The sequence below is a fragment of the Bombyx mandarina genome, chromosome 15 (genome assembly GCF_030267445.1).
Source record: "Bombyx mandarina strain Sakado chromosome 15, ASM3026744v2".
Classification (NCBI taxonomy): domain Eukaryota; kingdom Metazoa; phylum Arthropoda; class Insecta; order Lepidoptera; family Bombycidae; genus Bombyx; species Bombyx mandarina.
The window spans coordinates 9,817,908-9,831,339 of NC_143221.1; the positions used below are offsets into that span (position 1 = coordinate 9,817,908).

The 13,432-nt window shown below is 39.3% G+C and overlaps 1 protein-coding gene across 3 annotated transcripts in view; it reads right to left on the reverse strand.

Moving 5' to 3' along the window:
* The window catches only part of LOC114247994 (putative multidrug resistance-associated protein lethal(2)03659), a 57,293-nt gene that overhangs the window by 9,212 nt on the left and 34,649 nt on the right, over positions 1-13,432 (reverse strand). For all 3 annotated transcript variants that reach the window (XM_089732977.1, XM_028181097.2, XM_089732976.1), the window contains 12 exons: positions 13,088-13,259; positions 12,202-12,344; positions 10,632-10,784; positions 9,782-9,975; positions 8,563-8,766; positions 7,996-8,204; positions 7,363-7,520; positions 6,672-6,898; positions 5,828-5,978; positions 4,611-4,737; positions 2,793-3,014; positions 1,622-1,861 (listed from right to left, as the gene is read on the reverse strand). In XM_089732977.1, coding sequence (XP_089589103.1) covers positions 1,622-1,861; positions 2,793-3,014; positions 4,611-4,737; positions 5,828-5,978; positions 6,672-6,898; positions 7,363-7,520; positions 7,996-8,204; positions 8,563-8,766; positions 9,782-9,975; positions 10,632-10,784; positions 12,202-12,344; positions 13,088-13,259 — 2,200 coding nt within the window. The remainder of the gene's footprint in view (positions 1-1,621; positions 1,862-2,792; positions 3,015-4,610; positions 4,738-5,827; positions 5,979-6,671; positions 6,899-7,362; positions 7,521-7,995; positions 8,205-8,562; positions 8,767-9,781; positions 9,976-10,631; positions 10,785-12,201; positions 12,345-13,087; positions 13,260-13,432) is intronic.

A 13,432-nucleotide genomic window follows, 5' to 3' on the forward strand; every position in this document is an offset into this window, starting at 1 on the left:
ATGCGGGCCGGATGCGAGTAGCAGACGGTGCCGCTTTTGTAATTTATCAATACCACCAATTTTCTGTATATATGCCAATAATAAGTTGGGGTTAAACATAATCACAAGAAGAAGATATTTTCTCTATATCTTCCCTGATATATCTATCCTTTAATTTCTTTACGAGGTATCTACGACGCTATCGTATAACCTCGGCTCGCTTAACGAAAATTATTTGAAGGATATCTTTAGAAACTTTTATAGGCGAAATCGTTACCGAATAGCGGTTTAAACTTTTCGTAAAAGGCGGAAGTATTAAGCTGAACATTCTCTGAATTTGACCCGTCGGCAAGGTTTTGTATGGCAGCATAACGCATTCGTTCTGTGCCAAAAGAGCATTAGATAACGCAGGAAAACATTTTTTTTTTTTTGAACCTCCGAATACTGCACCGCGTTCCAAGTCGGCTAGTCAAATCTTTGCATATCTGGTTCTTTTATAGAAATGCTCAAATTTCAAAACCTACCCGCTTCTGGTAACGGACGGTCTGGTGGCAGACGTAAAAACTATTCGTCGTTGTCTAATTTCGATTGGAAGTTGAAACCAGATAAGACATTATTATTATAAGATGTTGGTATTTGTAAGTATAAAGGCGGGACCACTGGTGCACGACCAGCAATAGCATGATTCGAAGTTAAAATAATATTCACATGACTCACCCATTATTGCGACAGTAAGTCAAACCTTTTATTCAGATCTCGCGACCAGTCACTTTTTCGAAGTTTTCTTGCTGGTCCCTAGTCTTTATTTTCCGACGAACCCGAAGAAATATCCGAAGAAATCGAAGAACTATCCTCACTTAAATTTTACTTTGAAAGGCGCGATAACCTCGTCACTCATTGTAGAGCCTTGGAGGTTTCATGAAACGGAAGATAATCATAACACTTGTTTGAAACAAACTTTCTACTTCAAATCTCGAAAGTTGCTTATAACATTTTAAATTACTAACTTCTTAAAATATTAACGACCGCACGTGGGAAAAAACGACGCAACAATGTCAAATATGGCGGCTTGTCTTTGCTTGTTGGTTCGGTTCCAGACGTTATAGAGGGCGCTGTAGATGGGACTTAGGAAACGGAAGTAGTCAAATTTAGCGACCTGCAGTGGAAATCATACGATGTACTCTCTCATAATGGACTTCGGACGTCAAACGGAACACATAATAATAATATAAGAATACCTAATGAAAACATACTTTGAAATTTAAATTTAAGAAGTAAAACAGTAATAATTGTTGAAATATTAACATGAATGTCTAATAAATGTCATGACATATCAAAAAGAAAAGAAGAAATTTCAATACAATATCAAGCAACAATGAAGACAAATCTTCAGACAAATAACAAACAAGACACAGTCATTATCATCATCATCATCAGGCTATAGCAGTCCACTGCTGGACATAGGCCTTTCCAATTGCTCGCCACTGATCCTCGGCTTCTCTCATCCAGCTCCTGCCAACCACCCTGCACAGATCATCACTCCACCGAGCCTGAGGGCGTCTTGCACTGAGTTTGCCAATTCGCGGTCTTCACACACAGTCGCATCAGTCGAACGAGTTCATATCAAGCGATTTAAACTGACCTGAACAAAGCATTGATGAGAGAAGATTTCCCGGCGCCGGTCCTGCCGACGATGCCGACCTTCTCTTTGGGTAGGATGATGAAGGACAAGTCCCGGAGCACGGCAGGCTCGCCGGGCGCGTAGTACAGATGTACGTGGCGGAACTGCACGCCGCCCGCCTCCGGCCACGAGGGGGGAGGCTTCTTGTCGCCCTCCGACTGGAGGGGGGGCTCCGATTCTATGTTCGAATATTCGTCGATCCTGTTTGTTAATTATTAATCATTAAACATTCTATTTTTTAAAAAAAAAGTAATATATTTGAAGTGAAACTTCTAATGCGAATTCCATCAAGGTTGCGTTAAACGTTACCAAACCATACTAGAAAGAGACAGAGCGAGAGTGAATGCGTGGCACTCGAACGCATGCACATAGTATACCTGTTACAGGCCAGCGCGAGCGTTAGCAACGAGTAGCGTCCAATAATTTAATGAAGTATTTAAAAATAATATAAAAGTGTACAAATAAGTGAGGACTCCCAAGAGGTCCTACCACCAGTGATTACGCAAATTATAATTTTGCGGGTTTGATTTTTATTACACGATGTTATTCCTTCACCGTGGAAGCCAATCGTGAACAATTTGTTGAGTACGTATTTCATTAGAAAAATTGATACCCGCCTGCGGGATTCGAACACCGTTGCATCGCTACATACGAATGTACCGGACGTCTTATCCTTTAGGCCACGACGACTTCCTTCGTTTCACTTCATTCACGTACAACAAGTTGTACGCGCACCGTTTTTTTGATGACAATCTCTATGAGCACATTTTTAATCATTTCAATGTGTTAAGTTAAATGCACCGCAGAGTGTTACGAAACATGAAGTGTGTTTAAAAAAAAAGTTATATAAAAATAATTACGCTATCTCTATATTTGGCTATATATATTTTTTTACATTTATTTATTACACATTTGTAAACATTATTTTTGCGCGATTTGTTTTTTTGCCTACTCAAATTCAAATTCATGAAAACTTAAACCTCATTGCTCCATAATAACTATGGTAAGCTTAGGCCACTTTTGCGTTGACGGCCTCATTTATCCTAATACATATAAATATTTCATAATTATGTGGAGGAAGTCCACAAAGACCCTATTGCATATTACTATACTGCTTTTTGAAGCAACTCACCTCTCGACACTGGTCATTTGGTTCTCCAGTTCGGTGGACTGCCGCATGCCCCACTGGAACATGCCGGTCAGACCCATCGCCTGCGTTATGGCCAGACCAACGTCCCCTCCGTACTTCTCGTTGCCCAGCACCAGGAAGCTCATGGTGACCACCGCGATGTAAACAACGCACACCAGATCCAACCAGAAACCGAACGCTCTTGAGCTCGCTATGAACATGTACCTGCAATTCGCGGTATAAGAACCAGATTAACGTATCTACAAAAAAAAACATTTTTTCTCCTACCTTTTTTTTTATTGCTTAGATGGGTGGACGAGCTCACAGCCTACCTGGTGTTAAGTGGTTACTGGAGCCCATAGACATCTGCTACGTAAATGCGCTACCCACCTTGAAACATAAGTTCTAAGGTCTCAGTATAGTTACAACGGCTGCCCCGCCCTTCAAACCGAAACGCATTACTGCTTCACGGCAGAAATAGGCGGGGTGGTGGTACCTACCCGCGCGGACTCACAAGAAGTCCTACCATCAGTACCTACGCCGAAAGTTCGGTTTTCGTCCCGCTTCGTCGGAAGAAAGTGTAATTTTTCCTCCCTGGGTACAAGTGCGCATGCGCGTTAGTGTCTACGTCTGCTCTCACGCACCTAAAATTCTCCGCCATCGTTATGCTCGGGTGATTTGCAATATTGTGTTTAGTGTAAAAGTGAAATAAACAAAAGGCAATAAAATTTAATAGCGAAGTATTAAACAAAGATGAATTCATCAGACAGTTCTTATTCATTTAGTAGTACGTAGTTTATTTAAAAATTAAAAAACAGTTAAACTGTTTTTTTATGAGAATGTACTATTTTTTTTCATGAAACGGTTCAACATATTATTATAGTCTTTTATGAATTGCCAAAACGACGTAGCGGTATAGTTGATATTTAAAAAATTCCAAAACAACTAAAAAGCCTAAGAATCACTTTCAATGGAACCAGAAAAACGTATTATGCGTACCGTTTAGTTAGTTCTAATTGTATTCCTCAAAATTGAGAAAATGTAGTTATGTTTATCTGACTCTTACACCGCGAATTTCAATGCTAATTACTCTTATCTTCTATAAATAAATTCAATGTATTTAAATCCCATCGCTTAACTGAAGAGATATAATGTTCGGTGCATTTGGGTTACAAAGGCAAACAATATTAACTACATAAAAACAGCTATCCAACAAAGTGCTGAAAAAACAGAATTCGAAATGACATGTTGTTAAAAGAACAAAGAGTGATTTTTGCCATATATCTTTCAGTAGAAATTCACTTATAAGGTGTAATAGTGGACGAAGTGAACATACGGAGTGGAAACTCCGATGACGGCTTGTTCTTCATTTTCGTTTTACCAAAACATATATTCCCGGACGTGTAATCATTTGGTAAGTTTATTATTATTACTAGCGGCACGCTCCGGCTCCGCTCGGATCTTAACAAAAGTTTCAACAATATTTGACAACATTTTTGTTCTACAAAGTCGTAGTGCATTATTTTATTGTATTAACAATAGTTTTCGCAGGGCACGCAATGTAAATAATATTTTAGGTATTTTTTTTACACCTTGGGTTACATTATTGGAGTTTTAGTAATGATCCCTAATTTTTTTCAAAAAAGATTATTGCCTATGTCACTCGGGAATAGTGTAGCTTCCTAGCAGTGAAATAATTTTTCAAATCGGTTCAGTAGTTTCGGAGCCTATTCAATATAAACAAACAATACTTATAGATTACGGGTCCTTGTGAGTCGCATCACTCAGTGAGTTAAAAAGTTCAATTATCATTAGGCTCACCAAGCTGAACTGTGCAGATCCTGATGATTGTCGAATTCCCTGATGAGAGCCTCTTGAGCGCCGAACGCTCTGATGGTGGTGATACCTTGCAACGAAGCGTTGAGGTGCGAGAACACGGGACTCCGAGCTGCCGTACAAAAGATTATTTACATTAATTATTTAGTTTTTAATGATTGTACTGATGAATAATCTCACGATCCGTCTCGTGGGTTAAAGAGCTCACAGATATCAACAGTTAATGGCGCCACCCACTTTTGGACAGAGTTCTAAATCTCAGTTCTTTAGTACAACGGTTTTGCCCCACCCTTCAAACCGGAACGCATTACTGCGGCAAAAATGGACAAAATAGTCGTACCTACAGGTGTGGACTTATAGGTAGCTCTACTCCCCCAATAAAAGCTTGCTTCGTTTTTTTTAAATAGTTTAGTAAGATGTGACCACATACAAACATACCAAAAGAGAAACTTTCTCATATAGGACAATAAAATTGATTGCTGTCTCCCATTGTCGGTAGGTGTGTGAAAGCACAATGAGTAGCATTATGTTTGCTTGACATTTTTATTGTTTAATTACACGATTACACTTACAGTCTTGTTATGAAATATCGATGTCAAATAATTTAATTGTAAATGTTTACAGGCTTAATGTGTGGTGGACGAGCTCACGGCCCACCTTGTGTTAAGTGATTACCAGAGCCCATAGACAACTACAATGTAAATGCTTTCACAAATCTTGAGTTATGAGTTCTAAAGTCTCACTTTTAACCGTACAACGGTTGCCCCGCCCTTCAAACCGATACGCATTACTGATTCACGGCAGAAATAGGCAGAGTGGTCGTACCTACCCGTACGGACTCACAAGACGTCCTACCACAAGTTTTTTTTTTATTCACTGGAATTCGTAATTTGAAATTTTGTTTTCATTAGGCCAAAGCTATGTACATTAATACGGGTTTGCTGAGTGCATATAGCATTTAGATTGCAATCCAGATTAGATATAGGTACTACTTGTACGATTTAGCTAATTTGTACTGTAATGATTGTAATTTGTTTTGTGCATCAATAAATTAAAAAAAAAATAACAAAATTTATTAACACTGATGCATTTATAAAACTTTATATGTATTTATTTAATGTGTCAACTATAGGGCGGTTTACCCTATACGGAAGTTGTTCTTCGCGATATGAAAATAGATTGGATGCTTTAAGGTCACTCACTCACACCCTCGAGGCGTTTGATGTTCCGCGACGTGGCCAGGTAGAATATGCGGAGCCCGTAGAAGATGACGCCGATCGCCACCGTCGGCACCAGAAGCCAGTAGTTCACTATCGCCACCACGACCACGATACCGATCAGCGACAGACCGATCTGAAAGTTTACAATTTTAACATGTACTGAAAAAAAAATTTACATATAATTTAGATTTAAAAAAAAAATTATATTAAAATAAGCTTTAGTTTTTCGACAGCAATAAGCAAGTACTTTCGGTTTAAAGGGTGGGGCAGCCGTTGTAACTATACATGAGACCTTAGAACTTGTATCTCAAGGTGAGTGGCGCGTAGTAGAGTTCTATGGGCTCCAGTAACCATTTAACACCAGGTGGGCTGTAAGCTCGTCCACACATCTAAGCAATAAAAATAATAATAATTATATAATAATATTCCTAACAAGACTGCGAGTTTGTTTTCAATGAATGCGTCTCTTTTAATCGTGTAATTAAACAATAACAATATTTAATATCTGGGAAAGTGCACAAATGTGGGAAAATGAAACAAAGTCGCTGGAGGTAACTTCTCGAAATCCTCCAAAAAGTCAACTGAAAATTTTCAGTAAATGACCACCATTTTACTGAGATTATATTTCATCCCATATCATCTCATCTTATTTCGTTTTATTTCATCTCAGTTGATTAATATCTCAAATTAATCATCTTCATTTCATTTCACTCCATACAATCATTTTTCATTAAAATAAGAATATGAATCAAAATAAGACATGACTTAAAGGTCTTCGTTACCAGATCATAAAATCCCTTATAAAAAAAAAAGAATAAACACGTACTTGTAGGACATCAATAACGGCAGAGGGCAGCACCTCATCGACAGCGCCCATGTCCTTGGAGAAGCGGTTGAGGATCCGGCCCGAGGGGTTGACGTGGAAGAAACGCATGGGGGCGCGGGTGATGGCCGCGAACATGTTGTTGTGCAGGCGGGTCGAGGCGCGCATCGCTATCCAGAAGAACATAAACGAACGCAGCAACGTGACCGCTACCAGAGCCGCTACGATACCTAGATAGATCACATTTATATCATTACTAGCTGTAACATCCGCTTCGCTGGGCATTTAAAATTAACATTATTATTTCTCACCCCCACAAATATTCTCATCATGAATAATAAAAATCGATCGAGAGATTTAAATAATTTCCTTTTTTTGTCTGTGGTTGCACAGAAAAAAAAACGAATAGGAATGGTTATTGTCTTATCTGTACACTTTCAATAGACAAAGTTTACGACCACACTCGTTTGAAGATGCATGCAAATAATGATATCTCTTTTTTCCATTCTTCATCCCCACTACATAAAATCTGTACGTTCATTCACTTTTTGGTATTAACAACATTTTTCGTAATTAAGATAACCCGTTTTGTTCATTGAAGGTATGGAAGATGTTTATTGCTATACTTATAGATGGATAGAAAGCAATTTGTAAAATGAACTACCATTTGCCTGTAATCGTTTGTAAAACTTACCAGTGTAAATATAAATGCAATCATAGCGAGACAGGCCGACATCAGAGAAGATCGCATTATCGACTCTAGGGTCCGCGGCTTGTAAACTTCCCGTCTCATTTCGATCATCGAAAGTGCGCAACGTATGAGATGCGTAATTTTTCTCTTCTAATTTTACCCTGTCGGAAAATATTTCAACATAATGTTACCTATTAATTTCTAATTAAACTATTTTCAATCTTTTCAATCTTTTGTTTAGCTTTTCTGCCTTTTCAAGTAACCTCGATGAGTTATTCTAGATTTACTGAACTAGTAGATGAGCTCACGGGGCTCAGATCTGACGTTGTTGCTAACACTAACCCTAGCAAGAGCCATGCTTCGCAGAATCTACCACCGGATCGGAAACGGGACCCACTGAGAAGATCCGGCGAGAAACTCAGTGGGCTTTTGTTTCGCATCACATTCTCGACAATATCGGAAAACAGAGACATTCGTTAAAGGCAGTAAAATAGTAGTAGTAGTAGTAGTGTATACAAATTTGGGAATTGTTTTTTATTATTATTATTAAATGTGACCACCGTTTAGGCTTAGGCAGCGTCACCTTTATACCTCATATACTATAGTGTTTCTCTTGGTCTAAGAAACTGAAATTACCAGAAGCTGGTCCACCAATCGGAGGCAGAACCGAGTAGTTGCGCTAAGACGGCGACAAGCAGCATCAATGTGATCACGAATGCGTTACCGCAGGCTCGCAGGTAGGCGCCGTACACGCGCCCCGACACCGCGCCCGCAGACTTCATCTCCGCCTCCTCGCGGGTGCCTTCCGGGGGCGCCGTCGCCGTCAGGTTGTCCACCGAGCTCACCTGAAGACGTTCAATTTTTATTTTTTTTATTGATTCGATGGGTGGTATTAAGTGATTACTGGAACCCATAGACATCCACAACGTAAATGCGCCACCCACCTTGAGATATAAGTTCTAAGGTCTCAGTATAGTTACAACGGATGCCCCACCCTTCAAACCGAAACGCATTACTGCTTCACGGCAGAAATAGGCAGGGTGCTGGTACCTACCCGTGTGGCGCATTTACGTTGTAGATGTCTATGGGCTCCAGTAACCACTTTACACCAGGTGGGCTGTGAGCTCGTCCACACATCTAAGCAATAAAAAAAAATCATAAGAGGTCCTACCACCAGTAACTATTGTCATATACTATACTCACGGAATGAATACTCAGTTGTCGTTTCCTAAAGCTTCCGTGGAGAACCGAGTTATTATCCTCGGTGTCGGTGAGGACCGCGGCCTCAGTCGGTTTCTCTTCCTCGTGCTGATCCCGCGCCAACAACGTCGCAAAATCAAGACCAGACGCGCTCAAAGTATCGAAGTTACCGGCCGCCGCTATTGTGCCATTTTTCAATATTACTATCTGTAAAAAACACAGTAAGTTTTGTTTAAGATTTTTTCTACTATCTAATAGGGATGATATCCACGGGAAAGTAAGGTTTTACGGTTAGGTTTTAAAAAAAAGATTTTTGAAAGAGAGTTCGCTTTTATTAGCTCTATTTCATAAACAATTGAATTTTAGAAAATGGCAGAAAGGAGGTATTAGTTGAGATCGCTCCCGGCGGGTGATTGAATACGACTGACCGACTCTCCGTCGGTAACTATTACCAATAAATTTCAGTGGGATGTAATATCCCTTTAACTAAAACATGAGGAGTATGTAACAGCACGATGTTATTCAAGCGAATAAAAATATTTATATATGTCAGAGACGGTCATTAGTTTGGTAGCTAAACGAAGCGCTGCACGATTCCCGAGAGATGGCAGCACGATTGCGGTATCATCGGAACTCAGCTAACTTCGTGCTACGACAGAGCCTAGCCGATGGAGACGCCATCACACTTACCAACCAGCCTTCTAGAAGAGCGGTACATGCATCCTAAGAACTGTCATTCGTTTTCGTTTGCTAACGTCAAGAGGAGATTTCGAAATTGTTCTTAGACAACATATTCACCCCTATGATGTCTGATGATGGTGTTAATAATTATGGCTTCTCCGACATATAAAAAAGGGTGCGTGTGCTTATGTATGCGCGTAAGAAGTTGTACTTTTTATATATATATTAAATAATTAATAATAAATATTTAACGTTAATAATTTAATAATATTATGTATGAATTATATTAAATAATAAATTTGTCATTTATATTACTAAAAAATGAATGCTAATAACACTTTTTTTTACGAGTGTACATGCGCGAAAGTACACCTGCGGCTATATTCAGACTCGCCAAGTTACGTCGGTCGTATTGTAATGAGCGATTTAGTGGGCAACTTCATTCTGTTAATTTTGTGTCACGGTGCGCGCGCATCGTAAAATTTCACTCTCATCAATTTTTCATAACGCGCCTAAAGAAGTATAACTTCAATAGTTTCACCTGATCGACGTCCCTGAGGAACTGCAGCTGATGCGTGACGAGTATCCGCGTTGAGTTCCGCAGGTACCCGACCACGCACGACTCGAACAAGTGCCGACCGACGTGCGCGTCGACGGCGGACAGCGGGTCATCCAGCAAGTATATGTCGGCGCGCTTGTACACTGCGCGAGCCAGTGATATACGGGCGCGTTGACCTGAAGATTAAAAACGTTATTTATTTTTTGAAGTCAAACTTCTTTAGACGCGTTGAGAGTAAAATTTAACTCGTGACAGATTGGTTACAGCTAGAGAGAAAAGATACAATTTAGGAAGAGTGAAAGTGAAAAAATATACATAGCGTCAGAGGGAAAGGACGAGCTAGGTTGTTTTCTAGTTTCTCGTCGTACTATTTTCTTATTACTAGTGGTAACCATGCCTATTTCTGCCGTGAAGCAGTAATGCGTTTCGGTTTGAAGGGTGGGGCAGCCGTTGTAACTATACTAAGACCTTATATCTCAAGGTAGGTGGCACCTTTACGTTGTAGATGTCTATGGGCTCCAGTAACCACTTAACTCCAGGTGGGCTATGAGCTCGTCCGCCCATCTAAGCAAGAAAAAAAACAAAAAAACTTCCTCTCTCTCTCTGGGTTTGTACATTCGTGTGTAAAACCTACCTATACCCTTGACTGTGTAAAATGAAAAACATCACAGTATGAAATCGGAAAAAATGAAGAAAACCACAATACTACAAAAGAAGTTTCACTTCTTTCACGTGCACCAAGTTGCACGCGTACCAGTTTTTGTTTTTTGTTTTTTATTGATTTAAATAAAAAAATAATAATTGTATCTTGTTTATATTGTACGTTAGTTACCTCCACTGAGACTGACGCCGCGTTCGCCGACGATGGTCTTGTCTCCGTGGGGGAACAGTGTGAAGTCGCGGTCGAGCGCGCACCGCCGCACCACGGTGTTGTATCGGGGACGATCCATCGGCTGACCGAACAATATATTCTGACGGACGCTCCCTTTAAAACAATATACATCGTCGTTGTTAAACCAAAATCTTCTATGTGCGCTTTTGAGATTTAAACTTTTTGACCTTTTCGTATAGTTCACAGCCGTACACACTACCGTATAAAAAAAAACTGTTATGTGTCTATAGAAGCTTTAACCCTTTGACTGCCGCGTAGGTCACCGGTGCCCCACGCGGCGCACTGAAGTACATAATTATGCCGGTTTAAATTACTAAGACGCCGAAATATCCAGTAGACTCTGGGAAAGACGAATCCAAGGATACTGAAATCGAATGTATTTCTGGGAGTCCTAAAAGATTAAAAGAAAAGTTATCCAGGCGCCTGTGTAAGAAATCGATAATATTACTTCAATGCGCCGCGTCGGGCACCGGTGACCTACACGGCAAAGGGTTAATATTTATGTATAGCTTTCATTTGATATAGTTCAGTTCAGTTCAGTTTCAGATAAAAATTCACTTTCATATAAAATTTTATACGAAAATGTTTTTACTCGTTAATTCAAAATAGAGTTTTTGCACATAACAGATTTTGGTTTGACAGCGACGACATAACGTTCAAATTTTTAAAACTGTTTTACCGTATTTTAAAATAAAACGTGAATGTTATCCACGTGTTCCTATTTGGATGACAGTATTAAGTTTTTAAAGGATTTTATAACCTGGTAACTAGGACCTTTAGGTCATGTCTTATTTTAATTTATATTCTTATTTTTATGAAAATTGATAATATGGAGTGAAATGAAATGAATTGAATGATTAATTTGAGACTTTAATCAACTGGGATGAAATGTAATGAGATGATATGGGATGAAATATAATCTCAGTAAAATGGTGGTCATTTACTGAGATCTTTCAGTGGACTTTTTGGAGGATCCCGAGAAGTTACGTCCAGCGGCTTTGTTTCATTTTCCCACATTCACAGATCTTAAACAGTTAATAAACCACCGTTATTACACATTTAAACCTGAAGAAACACTAAATAGACATCACACAACATCACTTTTCGCGTTCCCGCCAAAAAGTCCGGCAGTTAGAGATGGACAGATGATCCGAGAGCTGGTACCAATTTTTGGGTAGGTATTTGAGGCAAGCTGAAAACTTGTCACATACCTCTCCTATTATATTCCAACACGGAATTGCAGACCTGGCTGGTGAGTAGCAGGGCTAAATCAACCCCAACATTTTTAAAAATATTATTTTTTTTCCCCAAAAATCTATTTGGAAATGAAAAGAAACCTTACAACAGCACGGTGCTCCCCTCCGTGGTGTTTTCCGAGCGCTATGACATGTCCTTCTTCAAACGAGGCTTGCGGAGAGTACTTAATGGTAAGCAGCGGCTTGGCGTCTTTAATTTATCTATTGTTTCCATATACACGGATACATGAAAACATTTAAATTTTGTAAGTTACCCGCAAAGAGCCAAGGCTCTTGGCTCGCGTAGGACACTGTTCCACCGACGTGCACGCTTCCCGACGCGAGCGGCAACTCGCGCAGCAAAACGTGCAGAAGGGATGACTTGCCCGCGCCGACTGGGCCTATTACTGCTATTAACCTGAAATTTTATTTACAATAGTGGTAACCACGGATAATACACTTAATAGTAGTAACTTTATTCTGTTTTCGCGACTCCTACATACATACATATATTAAAACTAAATTTACGATTAAGGTCCCGTCTTTTATTATCATTTTTGACCTTTCAAATGCTTTACCATTTTCGTGGTCACAGACGACTAGGGTGTTTTTTTTTTCTGCTCTAATTGCCAGACTTCAAGATACTGTTACTTCAGTCTGTGTGACATGAAACGCCAAAACTGTATAAATATATTTTTTGTGTATTAAATTTAATTCAAATTTTAGTTAATTATTTATAAAACTATTAATTAACAAATTCATTTTGTTGGATTTTATTCTAAAGGCACTGTTGCCATGGTTGTAGCTGATAAAGTTTTTTTTATATATCGAAGGGTGAAAGGCTTTATAGTTTAAACGACATTTTTGCAACTTTACAGGAAAGCCACTTAAAATTGAAAAAAAAAAATCATTGCAAAAAAACTTATTCAGCTATTTCAATGGGCGAACCTTTATTGAAGTTCAATTACAGACATCGAATTATTGATGCTGATACCAAATAAAACGGGCATTTAAATTATTACAAAGATAGATGTCGTGTATTAAGCGAAATGTGCTTAAACCAAATAGCATTTCACTCCTAGATATAAATCGATTGTATATGTTACTTAGCTTACATACAATATGTATTAAGTAATTAGAAATAAGACCGTTAATACTCACTTCCCCGGTTTTATGGTGAGAGACAGATCGGTGAGAGTGTTTTCCGGATGCGACTGTATCCATTTGGCGGTGGCGTGCTTGAGTCTCACGCCGCGGGAGTCCTCTTCGACGCGAGCCGATAGTTCTTGTTCGTCCTCTTCGCTCGCTTCTATGGGGGCTAAGTTTACGTTTCCTGGATTTAAAGAACGAATTGTTTTCTTATTATTATTATTTTCATTGCTTAGATGGGTGGACGAGCTCACAGCCCACCTGGTGTTAAGCAGTTAGTGGAGCCCATAGACATCCACAATGTAAATGCGCCACCCACCTTGAGATATGAGTTCTAACGTATGAGTATAGTTACAA